This window comes from Pelecanus crispus, chromosome 2 (genome assembly GCF_030463565.1).
Source record: "Pelecanus crispus isolate bPelCri1 chromosome 2, bPelCri1.pri, whole genome shotgun sequence".
NCBI lineage: Eukaryota > Metazoa > Chordata > Aves > Pelecaniformes > Pelecanidae > Pelecanus > Pelecanus crispus.
Genome location: NC_134644.1, coordinates 134,080,393 through 134,100,137, shown reverse-complemented (window position 1 = coordinate 134,100,137; position 19,745 = coordinate 134,080,393). Strand labels below are relative to the sequence as shown.

Sequence of the window (19,745 nt, the reverse complement as noted above, 5' to 3'; positions counted from 1 at the left end):
AGATACTTTCTTCTCAAAAGCAAAAACAACAGCAAAAAAAAAGCCACTTGTACTCCTTGATACCCCCATTCACATTTCTGCAACCATTAGGAGGTCCAGCAAAAACTGGTTGGTGGCAAAAGAAAGCTTCTCATTGAGACAGACAAAAAGGGTGCTCCAGATGTGAATCAAGTGCAGAATAGTATCTGATCTAAGCATCTTACTCACGTAAGCTTTTATTCATTTAGACACACTTTAAAACTCCGTAAGAATCTTGGCAATAATTAACATGTAAAAACTCTGTGTCAAATCAAAGAAAAACCTTCATATTTTCATGTAGTACATTTCTTGGACATTAGATGGCAATCCCCCCACTTCATTTTTCATACCAGGGGCCCATATCCCTTCCAAAAATCAAATGTCACCTTCTTTTCAACAGGTGAGCAGTCTGCTTGGCCTGAAGGAAGCAAGGTTGCTTGGAAAGCCCATTCAGAGTATGGAGGCTCTCTCATTACCAGTATTCGTTCTGTTGCAACAGTTCTCCAGTTTCAGTTTTTCTTTGATTAGGAAAGGCAGATGAGTAATACTGTTACGGAAGAACGCTTACAATATAGAGGCGAGAGTCACTTATTTGTCCCTTGGACACCCTACGCCATGACTTGGATGTTTCCATCCCAAAAACCTATAGGCAGGAATAGGCAGTTACCAGAATTGCCCCCCCATTTTGACAGAGGAAGGAGCAAAAGGGGGGTTAGTGTGGCATTTAACAATATAATTTCTAGTCTTGACAATTAAAAAGGGCCCTCCCAAGGGATATCATTAGTCTGCGTAAATCTTTGCTGGAATTATAAAACTGAATTTAAAAAAAAAAAAAAAAAGGCTATATGGTACCAGTATGTAGGATACACACAACGGGAAACACCTGCCAACTTTTACAGTGGGAATTCTATAGGTCAAAGAAGAAATAAGACACAAGGCATTTAAACAACTTAAATAACAGCTCAAACGAGTTCAACAGAGTATGTAACGCATGCGATCAAGTTAATGTACCTTGCCTTTCAGCTTCTCACTTCTACGTGTGATGTTTTAGAAAGAGGCAGGAATAACACACCTCGTCAACTGTTCAGTGATGTACATGGCGGGGGGAATCCCTCCTGACCTTCATTAACTCCGTATGATCTATTTAAGTGGCACTACAAGACATCCTGACATCTATTCATTTCAACAGTGCGTGCCTGTGATTCATTCACACAAAACTCACTTCCTAAGCCTTCATTTCTCATCTACTTTCATCGTTCATGAAACGTTCTTTTCAGGCCAAGTTCACCCCTTTTCATACGTCCCCCTCAGGACTGAATTTTGGTCTTGCAATACTTGTCCATTTGAGCTCTCATGCAAATTCACAGTGGACATAAGAGCAAGATTTGCAGCTCTCCAGCATTCCAAAAGCACAGATAGTATTAGTCCTAAGACGGGGGTCCACCCACAGCTAGCTACTCAAATAGCTAATTTTTCATGTACTCCACTGAAAATCTAACCTTTTATCCTCACTCTCGAGATGGTTGTATATGTACGTGTCAAGGTGACAACACTGTGAAAACAGAAGTTCTCAAATGGTACATTATCTCGAATATCAAAAGGTCACAAAAGGGTACAAATCGGGAGCTCTCCAGAAGAGAGACTGGTTTTTATGAAAAGTGGGTCACTTTTAGTTTCATGTAGGTTGTTTGACACAGTGGTTTCTGGCATCACAAGCTCTGGTCTACAGGATACCACAGAGCCTTTGTATCCCTTGCTGTCACCACAGCATTGTGTTTTTCTACCCATTAACCAAGGATAAATGACCTAGATATTGTGCCTATTAAAGCCTCATTTTTCTTTTGCCCTTTTGTTCTTTAGTGTACCACATTATCACATGCTGAACACATTTTAAAGTATTCTCAGTCTCTCATGCCCCTTTGAAGGAGTAAAGTAGGGTTTTTAGTGTGCATTTCTGTAGAGTTACTTAGAGTGAAAAATATGAAGGTAATTCAAGGTTTCTCTTCCTGCCTAGTCTCTTGAAGACAATCACTTCAGCATTTACAGCCACTAATCTATAAAGAATATAGCAGAAAAATGCTATAAAAAAGCCACAATGCAAATACAGAAAGTGAACACCAGTTGTGATGTCCCTAAACACTACATTCTATAATTACATCTCTGCATATCATGGGTCACTTTTATTAAAAGCATCATTACTACAGTTGGCAGCAATTTACATCTTATCTTACATGATAGCAGTTTCCAAAGAAAAAAAATAAAAAGACATCACAACAAAGAAAAACAATACATTTACAAAGTCATGTCTGTAAACTTCAAGGCTAGTTTAGAGTTGAGGTAATGCTGTTTAGCTTTGTGGCTAAAGTAACAAAGTCCTTTAATTTAAAAAAGGTACCTGATTTTTTTCTTTTTGTTTATACCAGTGCATTACAAGATCACGAGACGATTAAACTGTAGCTTTATCCTGTAAGAACCTTCTCCGCGGGTTAATTTCCAAAAGGTACTCTTCACATTCAACAGCTGCCTTATTATTGCTGTGTCTCAAGACAGAGACATTCACACTATCATGAAGATTGTCAGAGAGAGAGTGTGTGTGTGGGTGTGTGCGCGCATGTGAGCGGGTGAACTCCCATACAGTCAAAATGAAGCGCGAGTACGATATGTATGGTAAATTTCATCTTGACCTTCACAGCAAAAAAAAATAAAAATAAAAAAATTAAATATATAACTTCATCCTTCCTTTAAGCAGCACTTCCTTCTATTAGTGCCACTTGATTACAAATTGCTGCTTAATTCATAATACCAATGGTACCAAAAGAAAAAAAAAAGCAGAGCATTATGTCAATTTCCTTAAAAAGACATGATCACCTCTCAAATTTCATCTCTCCTAGGGATAATAAATAATGCACTGCACAATACTTAATGACCAAGATACCTTTTGACACATCTGTATAACATGACTTGAACTTTTTTTTTTTTTTTGCTACACTATGTTACAGAACAGCTTATAAAAACTAAGTATGGACATTAACTGTGAGTGTAAACAGTAGGACTACCACTTGTCAAAAGTTTAAAACACTTTAACTGTAACTGGTACTGGTTATTCATCATTTTCATTGTTTTCTATTTCTTCCCCCCCATCAAGTGAGTCTAATTCTTCACCCTGTGCTATTTCATCTTCTAAAACGGAGGAATCTGCAGTTTTATCAAGGCTTTCCTCTGCATCACTGCCTTCGAGATTTTCTTCATCTTTAAAGGCAGTTCCTTCAGTTTTGTCAGTAGCCTTCTCTTCATTGGAGCCCACTGTGTTCTGAAGTCCTGCTAGTGCTGGGAAACCAGGCAGAGTCAATCCTCCCAGTCCTGGAGGTAGAAACATAGATGGATAGAAGAGGCCAGGAGCCATGGTAGACAGCAGGAAAGGATTGAAGGCCAGAGGGTTTGTGGGCAATCCAGTGTTGGTGGTGGTGGTAGTGGTGGCAGTGGCGGTAGTCGCCGCAGTAGCAGCACTGACAGATCCATTCGCAGAGTCAGTAGCAGAAACAGTGTCTGTGCTTTTCTCAGAGTCTTTGTTCTCCTCTTCATTCTCATTTTTCTTCTCTTCAGCTTTTGAAGCGCCATCCTCAGTCTCTCCTTGACCGGAAGCAGTAGTGGCATTTCCAGTAGTAGCCGTTATCGGGTTATTCAACAATCCGCTTAGTCCAAACATATTGGGCAATCCTGCCATCCCTGGCAACATCAGAGGCAACATGGCAGCCGGGTTTTTAGCATCCCCCCCGGCAGCAGCAGCTGTTGCTAGCCCTGGCGGAAAGCCCATGAGGCCCGCGAGCTGCAGAGACTGCAGGTTCTGTAGGTTCTGGAGGCTTGTGAGGTCCATTCCAGCAAACAGACTGTTCATTAGTAGTGGGTTGATTCCCGAAGTTGATGCTACAGCAGCAGCTGCTGCAGCTGCTTTGGCAATTTCACTTTTTGGCCTTCTTCCTCTTCTGCTTGCTCCTTCCTCCCTCACAACAGGTCCAGTGAGAAGACGGTCAAACATGGACTCTGGAACAAAACCCTGAAAAGGGGATGCGAAAAAACAAGCTTTATTCTCGATTAGCTTTTACAGCTTTCAGCAGTTAACTGATGACGACGGAAGAAACAGAAGGGATTTCACCATACTCCAAAAGTGGTTTGTTTTTCAACCCTGGCAAATCATGATTAGCTAGCTACTAAAGTGAATGGCAGTAGAACATGTAAGAAAAACTGAAGAAAGCAGCGTCACAGATTTTTTTACATTCAAACACAACAGTAAAACAACACATGCTGAAACTCTATAGCTTCATTAAAAAACCCCACCCTGATATACTGCAGTTATGAGTTTATACCTTGGTACTTCATACTGAACTTCAGTAAAGTAATATTTTATTAAAATTAGTATTTGCAGAATTGTACCCTTTATTTTCAAACAACTGTTATAAAATAAAAGGCAGAAAACCTAATCCTTTGATGCTGCCTGTTACCAAGATGATAAATCCTATTTCTGTTATGAATATGACAAATATTTTCATAATCGTTCCTAATGTATGAATACTTGTGTTTATTAAGGATCGTTGCTTATAAGAAAAAAATAATGCAAAATAAATGCTGAAGGCTGCCTTACTGTAGCTGATTTTTCAAGTGTACTTCAATCCCATGCAGCAGCCTCCTATCACCATCCCCTCTGAGCTGGGTAACTAACTCCCCCCCAGACACTACAATCTCCTCAGCTCAAAACCAGCTATGAGATAAAGACTTAATAATCAATTTACACAGCCTTCAACTTTTCTGTGCTATAATCTACAGCGAAGCATGGAATGGGAGTTTCACTTACAGACTGTTTAACAATGTCAGTCCAATCTGGAGCAACAGCGAATTCAGGATTTTCTTCCAGCCATCTTGGCAAGTCCTTCATTGGAGGGGCCATAGCTCCACCCATCTAACACAAAAGGCAAGGTTAATACTTTAAAAAAAAACCAAAACGCCAACCCCCAAACCAAGCAACTATTTATACGGACATTTTCTATCTGTGCACTGTCATCTCTGAAGGATGGCAGTAAAGACTTTCAGTTCAGACTGTGGAAAACTACATGGAAACCAGCTGATGATACTAGAATTGAGAAGATCATGTTTTTAAAAAATACAGTAAAAATGCTGCAGCTTAGGCAGGGCTAGTAATGAAATTTGTATCTGATATAAGGACAAAATGTGCATATAGTTTCAAAAAGTAAGCGTTATTTACTCAAGTGATTAATATGAACATATCAGAAGAGCAAAGAAGAAATTAAAGGAACTGGGTGGTACATTCGAGTAAGAGTAACTGCCAGTGCCAAATTATTAAACTTTTTAAAAAAAAAAAAAAAGCCTAGAGTATAAAACCTGCTTTCCACATGCAAAGACGTTATTAAAGACCTCCACTGAACTAACAATTTTTACCTTCTTTCCATTTCGTTTATTTACAACAGGTACCCTTTCTTCTCCTGTCAAGGTGTTTATATCCAGTTTATTAGGGTTTCGACATCTGTGTCGTTTTTGTTTCGGCTTCTGAAATGGGGAAAACAGCACATCTGCACTCTTCTGGAAAGAAGAGAAATGTATTGCTTTTTAGTTTTTGCATTTTCTTGACAAAAATCACCAATCATGGAACCCCTTCGCACAACAATTTTGAGAAGGGGTCAATTACTTTACCCTCAGATTATCTCAGAAAAATCTTTTTTCTTATCAGATGAAGAAATTCTGCAGAACTTGACACCAACGTTGTTTTAACACATTTATACAAATATTAAGAAAGGAAAAGCAACCCATACACGCTGGTGCCACACACTTGGGTGTTAATATATAGCCACACCATATTCAGTGTAGCTAAAGAGAAAACCTCTACTGAAAACTAACAGTTACAAAACCCAATGACTACACACAATGTGAGGAAATTCATTTTGACATCTGTAAAACTAACTTCTGTGTTAATATAATACAACAACGCTTTTACAATCACATACTTACTGGTACATAACTTGGCATATCTACAGTGTAAGTAGGATGCAATTTAAGCCATTCAACTAAATCCTTGTTTTTAGGAGCATCCTCTCCCACCAGCCTGGTCCCATCCTCTAGACTGATTACAGGGATGCGAGTGTCTGGGTCCAGTTGACCAGGAGATGGAATGTTCCTTGCTGGTAGGGCTTCCATATCTTCTTCAAAAGCTTTGGTCACTTCTGCATCCTCCTGGAAACATTAACATCTGCATTAATTCTCACTTCAAGGGAACAGTTACCTGGGAGAAATAATTTCAGGGACTGAAGCTAAATGCTCAAGGAGATTTTGCATACGCAAGAGTTAACGGGGTTTAAATATTCATACTATGTAAAGCAATACTGTTACATTAGGGAATTTTGTAAATTTAGCATCCTTGAACATTAAAGAACATATAGCTAAAGACGGAGCAGTTTTTGGGTGTTTCCAGTTAATGGCCCCCAAGACCTTCCCTTTTCTACACAGCAAGAAAGACATACTTAAGCCTCAAAATGTACGTTGTTATAAATATATTGCATTTTGTAAAAAAGTCTTTTTGCCTTTTTGAAAGTACAAGCTACTTAAAACTCAGCCACAATCTGCTAGAGTAAAAACTTGATATGAACGATATGAACACCATTTTGTTTGGTTCAAAAAGAAGTAACAGCTCTAAACACAAAGGAAAAGCTGGTCGGGTAAAAACTGTACATTACTGTTAGGGAGAGTGTAACAACACTTTAAACTCACATTCAGAAAGTACTAGACACAGAAGAACAAATATGAGACAAAAAGGTTGCTGTCTTACTACAGTCAACGATGTCCGTTTGTTGCTCATAAATAACAGATCAAGCCCTTCTACATTTTTCCTCCTTCCTCTCCTCCTCTTCATGGGCGGTTCTCCATCTATTAAAGAGCCATTTAGTAGATGCCTTGTGGGTGTGCGTGAAAGACCTGCTTGCAGCAGCTCCATTTGAGTTTTAAAGGCATCAGACACGGGTGTGGAGACATTAGGCAAGATAAACTTTGAAGTAACAGATGAAAAATTTGAGGTAGAACTTGTTGCCTCTCGTGAGGCCTTTGATAAATCTACAACCTTTTCTTGTCCATTTTCTGAGACCACCTGAGACTCACGTAACTGGGCAACCATTTCCATAAGATTTCTCCTCTTGGCAGCTCTCTCAGCCTCAATTTCAATCTTTCTTCGTCTCCTCCTCCTCTGACGTGGAACCGATAAATTGAGTGCATCCTCCTAATGAAAAATGAGCATTTCCAAACATTAGCAAAACTCCGTTTGCTATGCTGAATTTAAAACATAAGTCCAAACATATAACTGGGAAAACAAAGCCTTCGTTTTATTCAAAGAAACACTTTTTTATTTTTCCTATTTGATTTAAAGAAATTCAATTTTTGTGGGTTTTTTTTTTTCTATTTTGCAAAAGAAGCACACACAAGATAAAATGTTTTATGTAAGGAAGAGAAAGATGCAGCCTTGCCTTTGATAACTGAGGAGAAGCAGTGATATCTTCACTGCCACTGACGCTGGCTTGACCAACCATGGAGAGCTCTGCAAAGCTCCTTTTTTGTAGAGGGCTGTCCACCGCTGTTGGAGTATACCCAGGTATGAGCCCCTGGAAATCAAACATCTGGCGCCTATTTACTGGCCACTTCCCTTTCAGCACTGCTTCACAGATGTTGTCTAATCGGTTGATCATTACTCGGTCCTGCATAAAGGAAAAGTACGTAAATGAACCTTCAGTGTGAAAGTCGCCTTTTAATCTCAAATGAGGGTAACGACACAGTCTAGCTTCCAAAGCTTAAGAAATACGTTCAAAAACAACTATTCTTGCAGGTCAGGATAAACTGATTGCCTTACAAGAAGCTAATACACAGACAGTTTTGTAGAATAAAACATCGCTAGAATTTAAAAGCTGCATTTATACTGGGGGGAAGGAGGAAGACAAACCAAGTTTTCTGTATGACAACGTACTAACTGACGATTTTAACAGAAACTCACTGTTGTTTTACACTGCAAAACTTCAATAGTTAGCAAAATCAACAGTTAGGAAGGGCAAATCAGAACATCTGCAATCAGTATCTTAAAGCTGCAGTTCTCGAGATCCAAGAGGCTGGATCTGCAATTCTGTCCTAGGAAGTGGATCCTCATTAGCGTCACTATTAATAAAGTTCAACATTATGAAATGGGCACCAACCTAGGGACATCTAATGAATGTCAATTTTCATTCCACGCCCATTATCACTTCAAATTTCACTGAAGCGTGTACACTAAAAATCTCCAATTATGTTTATTAGTCTACTTATACTGAACCTACACAGATGAAGGATGTTTTGTTTTACTTTTACTCCATGACTGGAATAAGATTTTAGTCCATGTTTCTAAAATACATGTTGAAAGCAAAGAAGATGAGCATAATTTGATTTTTTTTCATTTTCAGTATTCAAGCACATTTTATGCTAGCCTGCCTGAAGTAGTAGGAACTTCAGAACTATGAGAAATACTGCTGGTTAGGGAATAGGAGCATCAGTTAGCTTCCTGAACAGCAAAACAGTACAAAAGCCACTAGCAAATCTCAGCAGCTGCAACAGACTGCTTGCTTTCCCCAGGAATAAGCCTATTAAGAGCAAGGTCCCCCCTGCCCTGCCCCCCCATCCCAAACCAGATGGCCCTGTTATGGTGATTAGTAAGCTTCAGACTATTACTACTTTATTTCTCTCTCTACCCTTACTGCAAAGGAGAGTACTAAATTATGTATGGATTTATTACGAGGTTATGGTTTGTATTTTTAAAAACATTTTATATTAGATAATTTTCTGCCTTGTTACCAAAATAAGATATAGCTTCATCCTATCTAAAACTGCTGCTTATGTTTGCAGGATATCTTAATACAATTACATCTGTCAACATTACATAATGGCTTAGATCATGTAGGTCACCAGAACTCTTCTCTACAATCTCCTCACCCCAAAATGAAAAGGTGATCTTACAGAATCTCTGCTCTTAACACTGCAGATTGCTCTGCAGATGAAATCCATAATTCAAAATCCTAAGTTTGCTTCCATCAATAGAGGTGTGAGAGGTGTGATTCTGCTGACATACAGTTGTGGAGCCTGTAAGAACTCATGTCTGTCAGTAGCTTGTTGTTTTACTAAATGACACTATTTACAGTAAAGCAATTCCTTTCATTTCCTGTGCTAATTTGCATGAAATTGAAGAATAAAATCCTATTCCACAAATCATTCATAAAAAAAAAAAAGTCCCTTGCCCACCAGAAGTGCAGAATTGTACAAAGCTCGCTGTTATTTTGCAAACACATTTCCCATATTTTATCTGTATTGAAAAAGACACATGCCATTCTACCCCTAACCAACCTTAGGCCAGAAAGAGAAGGCAAATGTTCTCTCATGAAGCAGCTGAACCACAGAGGGATCCCCATCTTCCATGTAGAATCCATCGCGTGTTTCATCCCTTGCGGTACTCATAGAGGCATTGCTTTCTTCATCAAAATTCTTACCCTGAGAAACTGCTCCTGCTGAATAATAACCATGACCAGGCATTAACTACAGAAGTTCCCAACCACCCAATGTCAACCCAACTAGATAGGTTAAGACAACCAGGCTTGATGAAACATTTCTAACTCAGGCTTTTGTTCAGTAATTACTACAGCAGAACCTTAGCCTTCTGCATTTGGCACAGAGACTGTACTCACTGGCTCAGCAGGCTATCTTGGAAACCACCCCTTGTGGGGGAATACCCTGCTGATGCTGGATGGTTTTTATGAAAGCTTATCTAGCCACCTGATACACGGAAGGGCAGAGGAACTGCTACATGTAGCCTATCCTGAGCTCCATAATGGCTCTGTGTGTGCCACTTACCAGCTGGCACAAGTTACAACAGCTGTGGGCCTCATGCTAAGCACACAGAATTGATCTGACCAATGCGTTACCTTCAGGTTGGGAGGATTCTTCCGATTTATCATCATCATCCAGTTTCTCCTCTTCATCTTCTTCTGAACCTTTCTCAGAAATAGATTTTGGGTCTACATCTGTACTCATTTCTATGTCTTTCAATTCACATTTAACAGAGCCAGGCTCAGCCTCAGCATCACAGTCTGGTTTAGTGTCCTTATCTGCAATATCTGTCTCCTCTTTGATATCAGACTTTTCTTTGGCTGCTGGATTTTCAGACCCTTCAACTTTAGACTCCGTTTGTTCTGTAGTCTTTTCTTCTTGTACTGGTGTGGATGGGACAATAGGTGGTGTTTGACTGCAGCCAGCACCCAGAGGGTTTACAGAAGAGACAGTATTTGCATTACCTGTCCCTCTGTTTTGAGCGAAGTTTTTGTGAGCCTCAAGAAAAGAGAGTTCAGGATCATTCAGAATGTGATAGTCTGTCCTACTGACTCCATGTTTAGCAGCACCAACCAGTAAGTCTTTGTCATGTTTACCACACTCCCACCACTCTGGCAGGTCCAAGCTTGGTTGGCAAAGTTTTAGCCTCTCTCCCAACTGTGGGTGATGGAGAACCTGTTCACGGATTTTCCGCAACAGTTCTATGCGATATAAAGTTCTAGAAGCACGCTCTTCTGTGATCGGCTCAATCATAGTGGAAAGATCAGGCGGTTCTGCAATGACATCAATTTGCATTGTTTAACATCGATTAAATGTACACCATTTCAAAATCATTACACCTGGGCACAAGGTTTCAATAGTCCTACTGTCTCATAACAGTCATGTTGATTCCTACAGTCAGTTAAAACTTACCATCATCCGGTTTGACTGGCATTCGGCACACTCGTCTACACATATTCACAAAGCCATTAAAATACTTTTCCAAGCTTTCGTCGGACTTTTTATCAAGCCTGGCAAATGCTCTGAACTGATTCCAGTCAAACTGATGTTTTACAGGATCAAAAATAATTCCAAAAGTAGACACCACGCGATAAAAATCAGCTTCTTCTCTTCTTGTCCATCTAGTCAAGGAAGAAGCAAGAGAAGTGAGGCCAGTGAATAAATCAGGGTCCAGACATAGTTTGGATGCCCCAAAACCCCCTTAGTTTATTCTTTCAAAACAGAAGGGCAGTACTGGTGACACACATGCCCAAATGAGATTTGCAGAAAGACATCTAAGAAACTCACTTTTGTCGTTTTTCAGTTATTATAGCTTCCCTTTCTGCTTCTAGTGCCCTCACTTCTTCCCGAGGCCGACGTCTCCTGCGGTCAGTCTTCATTAGTGCCTCTTGCCTCATTTGTTGCCTTTTATAGCTGCGCTGATAGGCGGTAATGAGGCGACGCAGACGAGTAGTCAGGGTTGAAGTGTTGGGCCAGTAGAGTTGGCCTAACTCAGCATTGCTTTCACTGTGCTTGTCTAGAGAATAGAGAAGTATTTGTGCACTGCAAAACCACTGCTAGACATCTCAAAGTTTCTATGGCTAGAACTGGATTCCTGTTTTATCTGATAAGAACATATGCCTCATTAATATTGGTGCATAGCAAATTAGAAACAGGGTAACTACATTGGTAGGAAATAAAAAGAATCAAACCATCCAATTCTAAGAACTCAGAAATGTTTGTGAAGCATTCAGTGATAACCATCAAGCAGTATTATTCAATGTTATGAATGCAAACATATTATGAATGCTGTAAGTATTTAAATTAATGCAATGCATCTTTAAATATATTACTAAGGAGATCATGCTACCTCTGAGAAAACACCTATGCTTATGATTTCCCACTTTATTATTCTCACTTAAAGTTGGTAATTTTCCTCCATACTGAGGAAACAACGTTATCTATAACTTCCAAGATTATCTCGTCAAAAACATCAATGGCTGCATTATGAAACATTTGGTCTTTATCATCACAACTTCTACTATGTAATTAGAAACCCAGAAAGCCATAATGTGGATTAATCAAAGATAGTAAATAATTGTTTTGAAAGATGTGAAGCATGAAGAGAATTGGCAGTAAAAAAAAAGTTTACTGCGGTGTTTTCCCAAAATGCAACCTATCCCCTCATGTAGTAATACAAACAGTCCACCTTTCACTAAATGGTCCGGTTTTGCTTTTTAAATTTCTTTGCTATAGTCTTACTTGGGTGTATTTCTAGGGACTCCTCTTTGTCTTCTGGAGGTGAGTTTGCAAATTCCTTGGGGAGAAGACAGAAGTTATTTTAGTGTTCAGTTTTGACCATATGTTATCATTTCAGGAGAAAATATGTCATTTCTCAAACACAGCAGCAAACAATCTTTGTAAGGTGTGTTCATCTGGTAGCTCTCAAACATAAGAACTGCACATTACGATAAACATGGAGAATCAGTTATAATGATATATATTTGTAATTACAGAAAGTTGAAGTTCTTACATCAATTTCATCCTTGAAAGGAGTTCTGGTTGGCTTATATTCTGGATCTTCATCCTCTCTGTCAAATTCACCACTGTAAAATATTTAAAAGAAATATTTTCAAGAAATATATTGTTTTTGAGCGGGGGCTGATTTTCTGGACAAAAGCAAAAAAGCTACAAAAGCCATCAATATGGTGTACCAAGTTACACATTTGTATTTCATACTCAACTGTGTAAACAATTCTATGTACTTTTTACATCATATGATCACTTCAGATCCTCAGGCGAGATATAAGCAAAATATGACATATGAACTCATGCCAACATATATAATGCTGGTAAAGTTTATTAATTTTTTCATGTCCTCCTTACCCATCACCGCCATCTGCTAACATGTCTGTCCCTCTCTGTTCAGCAGCTATGGCCTTCGCATCAGGCATGCCAACCCGTTCCAGAAAGCACAGTGCTGGATCAGCTCTCATAGAATTGTACTTCTCATAACCTGCATGCAGAGCGGGAGACAAATTTTTTTAAAAGCCATGACCAGCTGTGAATAGAACAGGTTTAGGCAGTAGAACTATAATTTTCTGGATTTTTTTTTTTTTTTTTAATTAAATAAAACAAAGGAGCTGTCGCCATGCTGGAAACAACCATTTCATTCATGTAACGAAATTTTTCATATTGGTAAATTCCATCAGCACAGAAACATTTTCACATCAATAACGTTAACAAATAGTAGATACTGAAGAAAACATTCAATTTAATGTCTTTATAAGGTAAAGTAAAAATCTTTCACAAGTGAAAAACTTTTAAGTTTCCGATATGATTTTCACAGTGGTTCTCCACATTCAACACTCCCCACCGGAAACATGCAGATGTGAATGGAAACACACATACAATGCACATTTTCTATAGCTCCAGTCCTACTGGAACCCTCAATGTAGGCTGCAAAAATGCTGTATACATGGGTTATACGTAAGGCCAACGAACCTGTCTTATTAGGTTTAGGATGATGCATGTCAGTAAGATGACACTGTTCCCTCTATGGTTTTCAAACTGCTGTTTGCTTTTTTACTGCCCAAGTTGACTAGATGGAAAATGGCAGATCCCAACAGTGCACTGCAGGAAAATGATTTTTAGACTAGACTTGCCTCAGCTGAGCCCACAAAACAGAGCTGCTGTACATAGGCAGAACAGCACAATTCAATTAGGATTTGTACTACAACACACTGCTCCTAACTGCTGTAGAGCCTCAAGCCAAACTGTAATCATGAAAGGTTTTATAAGCCATCATTCTCCCCTTTAGTCAGGCTGGGCTGCTGAGAATACCTCTGCGACCTCCAGAGAATTGGGATTATAATCAGGAATCGCTCACTGTATATATCATGCCAGCTCTGCATCCCCAGCCTTTCAAAGTTAACAAGGCTGCATCCCACTCAAGGGAGCCGGGAGTTCTCAACACTGACATTTGTGAAATATTGCTTGGAACAAAGCCCAGGAGGCACTTGTACAGATTAATAGCAGAGGTTAAGCCCACCGTCCACTTTGACACTGGTTGGCAGAGTTAGCAAGTGAAGCAGTGCTGGAAGCAAAGTTTATGGAGATCTATCTTACTATTTAGCTATTATTTAAACAAATATGGTTTTGTTTTATTTACAGCCAAGAAAGTAATGTTTTCTTCTCAAATGTTCTGCAAACATTTAAAAACAGCATCTGATATTTACAGCTCATATTAGGTTTTTAATGCAGGCAAGAAAAAAAGGGAGATACAAGCCAACAGTTCTTTGGAACAATACTTGTTAATATTATGACTGAACAGTCCTACACACAGAAAGCTTTACAACTGAGTTTTGTTCAGAGTGAGACATCACTTACCATGTTTGAATACTCCAATTAAAAGGGATTTATCCGCCTCCTTATCCCACCAGTCTGCAGGAACTTCGGCATGGAATGGCTCAGGTATCCATATATCTACTTCACTGTAAAGACAGCATTATTTACATTCTCAAAGGCATTACCAGACAAAGATGTTAAAAAAAAAAAAAAAGTGGTTCACACTATTTTGTAAATATGAATTTTGAGGGGGAAAAAACCCCTGAAACCTAAGACAGAAATTGAAATACCTGGAAAAAATAATTAGGATGGTTAAAAAAACCCAAACCAAAGCAAAAAAAAACCCCCAAACTCCACCTCACAACAAAAAAACCCAACATAAGGCTATTTTGGGAGTGGAATGACAATGGTTATCCAAATATGATTCATTTAAGGTCTCAGTATATTTTTTAAAATTTTTAAAATTGAGATAGAATAATCCTTCAATATTAGCAGAACTGAAAATCTGCTTCTGTCATCTCCCACATTGTGCCCTCCCCCAGGAAAATTACACACAGCGCTTGATAAAATAATAAGGCTGCTTGAGAACAGACATTTAAAAGAAATTGTGACAACCTTTAAACACTGCATTATTATAGTACATGTACTTTATAAAAGCCAGCGTCATAAAGCAAAAAATAAACCTGCACTTGCACTAACCTTGAGTCAGCACCCTCTAAGATCTTGTCTGCTTGGTCCCCTATAACTTCTTGTCGTAGATAGTAGAGCATGCGGACACGCAGCAGGACCCTGGAGAGGAAGGCAGAGGGGGGAAAAAGTTCTTAACTTCAGGACTGTTTGCCAACAGTGGCTTTTGGCAGCTGCTGCTGTTCATCCATCATCCTGCCAAGGCTGATTAGCCATGCTGTATGGTAGGCTTGAAGCGTGACAGATGGTGGCACATAATCACCTCTGTGTGGTGCTTTCTGCTGGCTTCCAACAGGCCTGCCTGGCAACCGCTTACACTGCACAGAGAGGGACCCAGCTCAGCCCGGCCCCGGCGCATTTCATTTAGTTCTACCTAGTGCAGCTTGTGAAGTTTAGACACGTACTCTACCACTGCCTCTGAAGTATTGAAGCAAGTTTGTAAACAACTGAGCAGATGGCTTTCAGTAACTGTTCTGCTTCATTATCTCATAAAATTTCCTCAGCTGCTGCCTTAATACCATTTTTGGAAGCACATCAGAAGTTGTAGGAATAAACGAGATATAAAATCTGGTTTTACTACCTTACAATAAACCCTCAATATGGAATGTCAGGTTTTTCAGATTATACAACTTTCTGCTTCCGAGAACGGGGGGAAGAAAATAATCCCCCATTTCCCTTGGGAGATATTAACTATTTTTACTCTCTATAGTTCAAACTGCTATTTAATTTCACCTGTGCACAACCTAACTGCTACAAGGAAGTGAAAAATCTTTATTGCCCATGTTTATTTTTCCCCATCTCTGCAATACTACAGTCATTTTTGGAAGTGCTGTCAGGTGTTGTGGTCACACTTGAAGCTGGCAGGAGAGAGAATGGCAGACTGTGGCTTTTCAAGGAGAGTAGAAAAGAGGTCATCTCTGTAGAAAAAGCACCTACCTGAAAATAGTCCTGCTCTCCTATGTTTACCCAATTCAGGGCACCCCCTGCTGCCTTGTTCATGAAGTAAAATCAGTACCAGCTAAGATGGAGATTACTCAGTCTGCCCTCTCACTGTACCCAAATCCATCACGGCAACTGTTGAATTGCTGCTGCTCCTGGAACAGCAAGGGTGACCAGGGAGGCAGTAATCTGATCACCCACTTGCATGAAAAATTTAGACCACCACCAGTTTTGAGAGCTCCTCATTAGAGATCTGATGCAACCGGAGCAATACCCAGTCTTAACATGTGTTATTCAAGCAAACCTCGGAAGATCAGGGATTTGAATGAAGGTCATGTCTACAATTCAAAACATGTCAGACATGCTTCTTTTTGTATGCATGATAACTGGGACCAGTAAGGTGTCCCTGCTCCCTGTGTGGCTATGTAAATAAGCTGTTGAGGGTCTCTATCATCTTAGTATTAAGCAATAACAGCTGTTACATCAAGCCAGAGAAGAGGAGCAGGGAAAAAAAAAAAACCCAGCATCAACCAAAAACCAGAGGCTCTTTGCACCTTTCAGGAGTCCTATGCATTAAAACAGTACACGTTACATAAGGACAGGACACCAGTTCTCACAAAGCCAATTGCTACTGCTACCTTTTGAAGGAAATGACTCAGATTATTAATTGGCTTCCACCTCTGTTTGATTTTACCTGGGCTAAACAGGTTGCTTCTAAAATTCACTTAGTCCTGGTGGATCTGGGAAGTGAAGGAAAAGTGAAGGAAAACATTCTCACACATTTATCAGTCTTCCCATTCCTTGTAATTGGTCTACTGTATTATGACAGAAACAGTATTTTAAAAATGAATTTAAGTCTGATACGCAAACTGATATAACTAGTAATGAGGACATGTTACCTGGGAGATTAAAATAATCTTACAGGAAAGAATTTAATTACTTTAAGAGCAAGTGAAATGTAACAACAGATCTGAGTAACAGTTCAGAAAAAATCAGAAAGCTGTTTATTTGGATGTGCACTTGCTAACGTAATTCTTTAAGTATCTGTTTTCATCAGCTGAGAATTAAGCATGGTTAGCATCTGGAAATGAGCTAATAAACCCATTAAATGCCTTTCCTCCTTCACACCACACCCCCTATTGACAGGCCACAGGTACTTTGCAAATCAATAATTTCTTTCCAATAAACAGTATTAGTAAGACACAATATATATTAAAAACACAAAAGTAATGATGACCTTTCAGTAACACTGCATTACATCTGTATGGTGTATATACAATGAAGAGTATAAATTTTAAAACAAAACAAACCCCCACAAACCCAAAAAGCAAACCACCTCCCTCCCAACCACAAAACAAGATATTTTTGGGACAAGGCTTAGGTTCAGTGTGTATAATGGAGAATACAGTAAGCAAAACTGAGATGGAGAACCAGGACACTATCAAAGGAAGCAGACACAAAAATAACTAAGACATTACAAAACAAAAGCTAAAAGAATGTAAGAGAGGCACTTAAGAGACATTCATGCAACAATAAAACAACATAGCATCCAAATCAAAATACAATGATCTTTATCCCTAAAGGCTTTCAAGTTTAGTAACATGTTTAGAATTTCAAAAATCAAATCAGGGCACCGATTCAGGTAAGAGAGCTTGGTGAGAAACTTTATCTCAAACAAAGGAGAAAAGAAGAAATATTCTGTACAATGTGGAGAGCAAGACAGGAAGGGAGAGAAAGAATGAAGAGAAGACATACACCCACACAGGTGAACTACTGCATGAAAGTATGCAAATCAAGAACTGGATATCTAAGTTTAACATCTAAGGAACAGAACTTTAAGGACATCAGCCTGAGAGACCCCACAAGAAGGGTAAGAAACAAACAGCTTTTGTTTAAAGATAGCCAACTGTCAAGAGAAATAGACTTAGTGTAGGGATATAGTCTTTCCTTTATATGGTAAAAAGAATAACCTCATCTGATTCCATTCTTATTTAGTAAGTAGAAAACAATTTTCTTCAGAACTGTGTTTTAAGCGCTGATCAGTCGTAAAGAGCTTAGAGAAGTAGCCAGATATCTGTTAAGATGATTATCCCCAAATTAAAAAGTAATAATGGCCTTTACATCCTATTAAATGGCCCTCTGTTCTATTAAAAATATCCAAAAGAAGTTGTGGACTTTTCAAAAGCATGTAGTAAAAAAAAAAAAAATCTAAATGAAATATTTATTAATACTTACTTATTACAGTGATGTTTGAGATGTTTCCTATAGCTGTCTTCTTGAAATAATACATCTGGATTACAGGTTGTGAGCCAATCGGCATCTTGCAGCATTGGCTGTGAACTCTGGGCCTTTACTTTCTTGCCTTTCCTCCCTCTGGGAACTGGTGCAGACAGACCTACATAAAACCCCAATATTTCTTATACAATCTGAATAGAAAAGTTCTCACCTCAAACTCCATTACAAACATATATTTAAAGCTAAGTATCACTGCTATATTAATTCCTTTGTGAGCAACACAACCACCAAAAACTGAACAGCAACATTATTTACTACAGAAAATTGCAAATAACAAAATCAACCAAAACTTTCATGCAGATTTAGGTGTGAAGATTTCAAAAATTCAGAGCGCTAGCCAGAAAATGGTGTTATATAAATATTTCTTCTAAAAACTCTCATGAATCTGAATGGCCATAAGGAAACAAGCTTTCTGATTTATGGCAATTTGAAACATAAACTCCAGCAGTAGGTGCCACTTAAAAATTATGCTAGAATATTCGTTCAAAACTGGTTTAAGGGAAAGAGCACTGCATCCTACAAAGTGTCTGAGGGAGACTTTCCCTTTAAGTATGGACCAAGTCAAAGCCCACCTTACTCATAAAATCTGACAAGGTCCTACGACATGTCAGAATGGCTATAGTTTAAACTAAATACATAGCATGACTGAAGCAATTCTTTCCTATTTACTAGCATCATTATTTGATTGTGGTAGACATACCGGAATGATTAACCAAAGCTCGAGTTTGCCCATCTGCAGTTGGAGTGATCAGATCCCAGATGAAACTTTTGATATTTTCATCCCCTTTGTAATGATTAAGACAATATACCAGGATAGTCCGGCAGATGGTTTCCACATCTTGTTCTGTTAGCTGACGTTTATAGCGCCCATGTGAGAGGATGTCAGTCCACCGACCCCAGCTATAAGAAAAATATGTTCAATACAACAGCCAGGGCACTGGTATTTTAATTTGTGACTTTCAGTTTAACTCCAGGTACCAAGCAAGTTGGGACCTCCTGTGTTAGAACTAATGCATTTTGCATTTGCAGGTTACGCCAGGGAATCCAACCTCCAGCACTAAAGAATGTTTACTTTACAGAACAGGCAATAAGTTCACTGCTCGTAAAGCTGCACTTGTACTACACTCAAAACAATAAAGTACATATGTTTAACTCTAATGGTCCCAGTAAGCTACGAATAGGAAATGCAACCAATTCCTACAATCATGGCATTTGGGAAATCATTCTTATTTTCATCCTGAAACCCATTATTAGCAATTGCTGTACGCAACTTCCTAAAACGAAGATGGTCATTCTGAAACCCACTGTGTCAGCAGTCAAATATAGCTACTTGCCAAATACAGCTCTTTGCAAAGATAAAACTAAAATTGGTAAATCCAATGGGGAAAAACATGGAGTATCAAATAGGTAGTACCGAAATACCAGAATTTACATTGAAAACATCTAGACTGGCTATTGATTTCACAACCACATTGTTCTTCACAAATACACTTTGTTGTTCTCCACAGCACTTAGAAAAGAGAGATTAAACCTTGATAACTCAGGAATTCTTTACATTATGAGGAACGAGAAACAAATATTCCGTC

The 19,745-nt window shown here is 38.9% G+C and overlaps 1 protein-coding gene across 2 annotated transcripts in view; it reads right to left on the bottom strand.

Moving 5' to 3' along the window:
- Nucleotides 1–3,118: 3,118 nt before the first annotated feature.
- The window catches only part of CHD7 (chromodomain helicase DNA binding protein 7), a 90,714-nt gene continuing 74,087 nt past the window's right edge, over nt 3,119–19,745 (bottom strand). Inside the window, exons 21-37 of one of the 2 annotated variants that reach the window (XM_075706580.1) lie at nt 18,860–19,059; nt 18,100–18,259; nt 14,938–15,027; nt 14,281–14,384; nt 12,778–12,907; nt 12,425–12,497; nt 12,154–12,208; nt 11,200–11,428; nt 10,825–11,033; nt 10,008–10,685; nt 9,433–9,593; nt 7,539–7,766; nt 6,851–7,294; nt 6,037–6,258; nt 5,470–5,610; nt 4,868–4,972; nt 3,119–4,072 (exon numbers count right to left, since the gene is read on the bottom strand). In XM_075706580.1, coding sequence (XP_075562695.1) covers nt 3,119–4,072; nt 4,868–4,972; nt 5,470–5,610; nt 6,037–6,258; nt 6,851–7,294; nt 7,539–7,766; nt 9,433–9,593; nt 10,008–10,685; nt 10,825–11,033; nt 11,200–11,428; nt 12,154–12,208; nt 12,425–12,497; nt 12,778–12,907; nt 14,281–14,384; nt 14,938–15,027; nt 18,100–18,259; nt 18,860–19,059 — 4,183 coding nt within the window. The remainder of the gene's footprint in view (nt 4,073–4,867; nt 4,973–5,469; nt 5,611–6,036; nt 6,259–6,850; nt 7,295–7,538; nt 7,767–9,432; nt 9,594–10,007; nt 10,686–10,824; nt 11,034–11,199; nt 11,429–12,153; nt 12,209–12,424; nt 12,498–12,777; nt 12,908–14,280; nt 14,385–14,937; nt 15,028–18,099; nt 18,260–18,859; nt 19,060–19,745) is intronic. The other variant, XM_075706582.1, reaches the window with a different exon arrangement.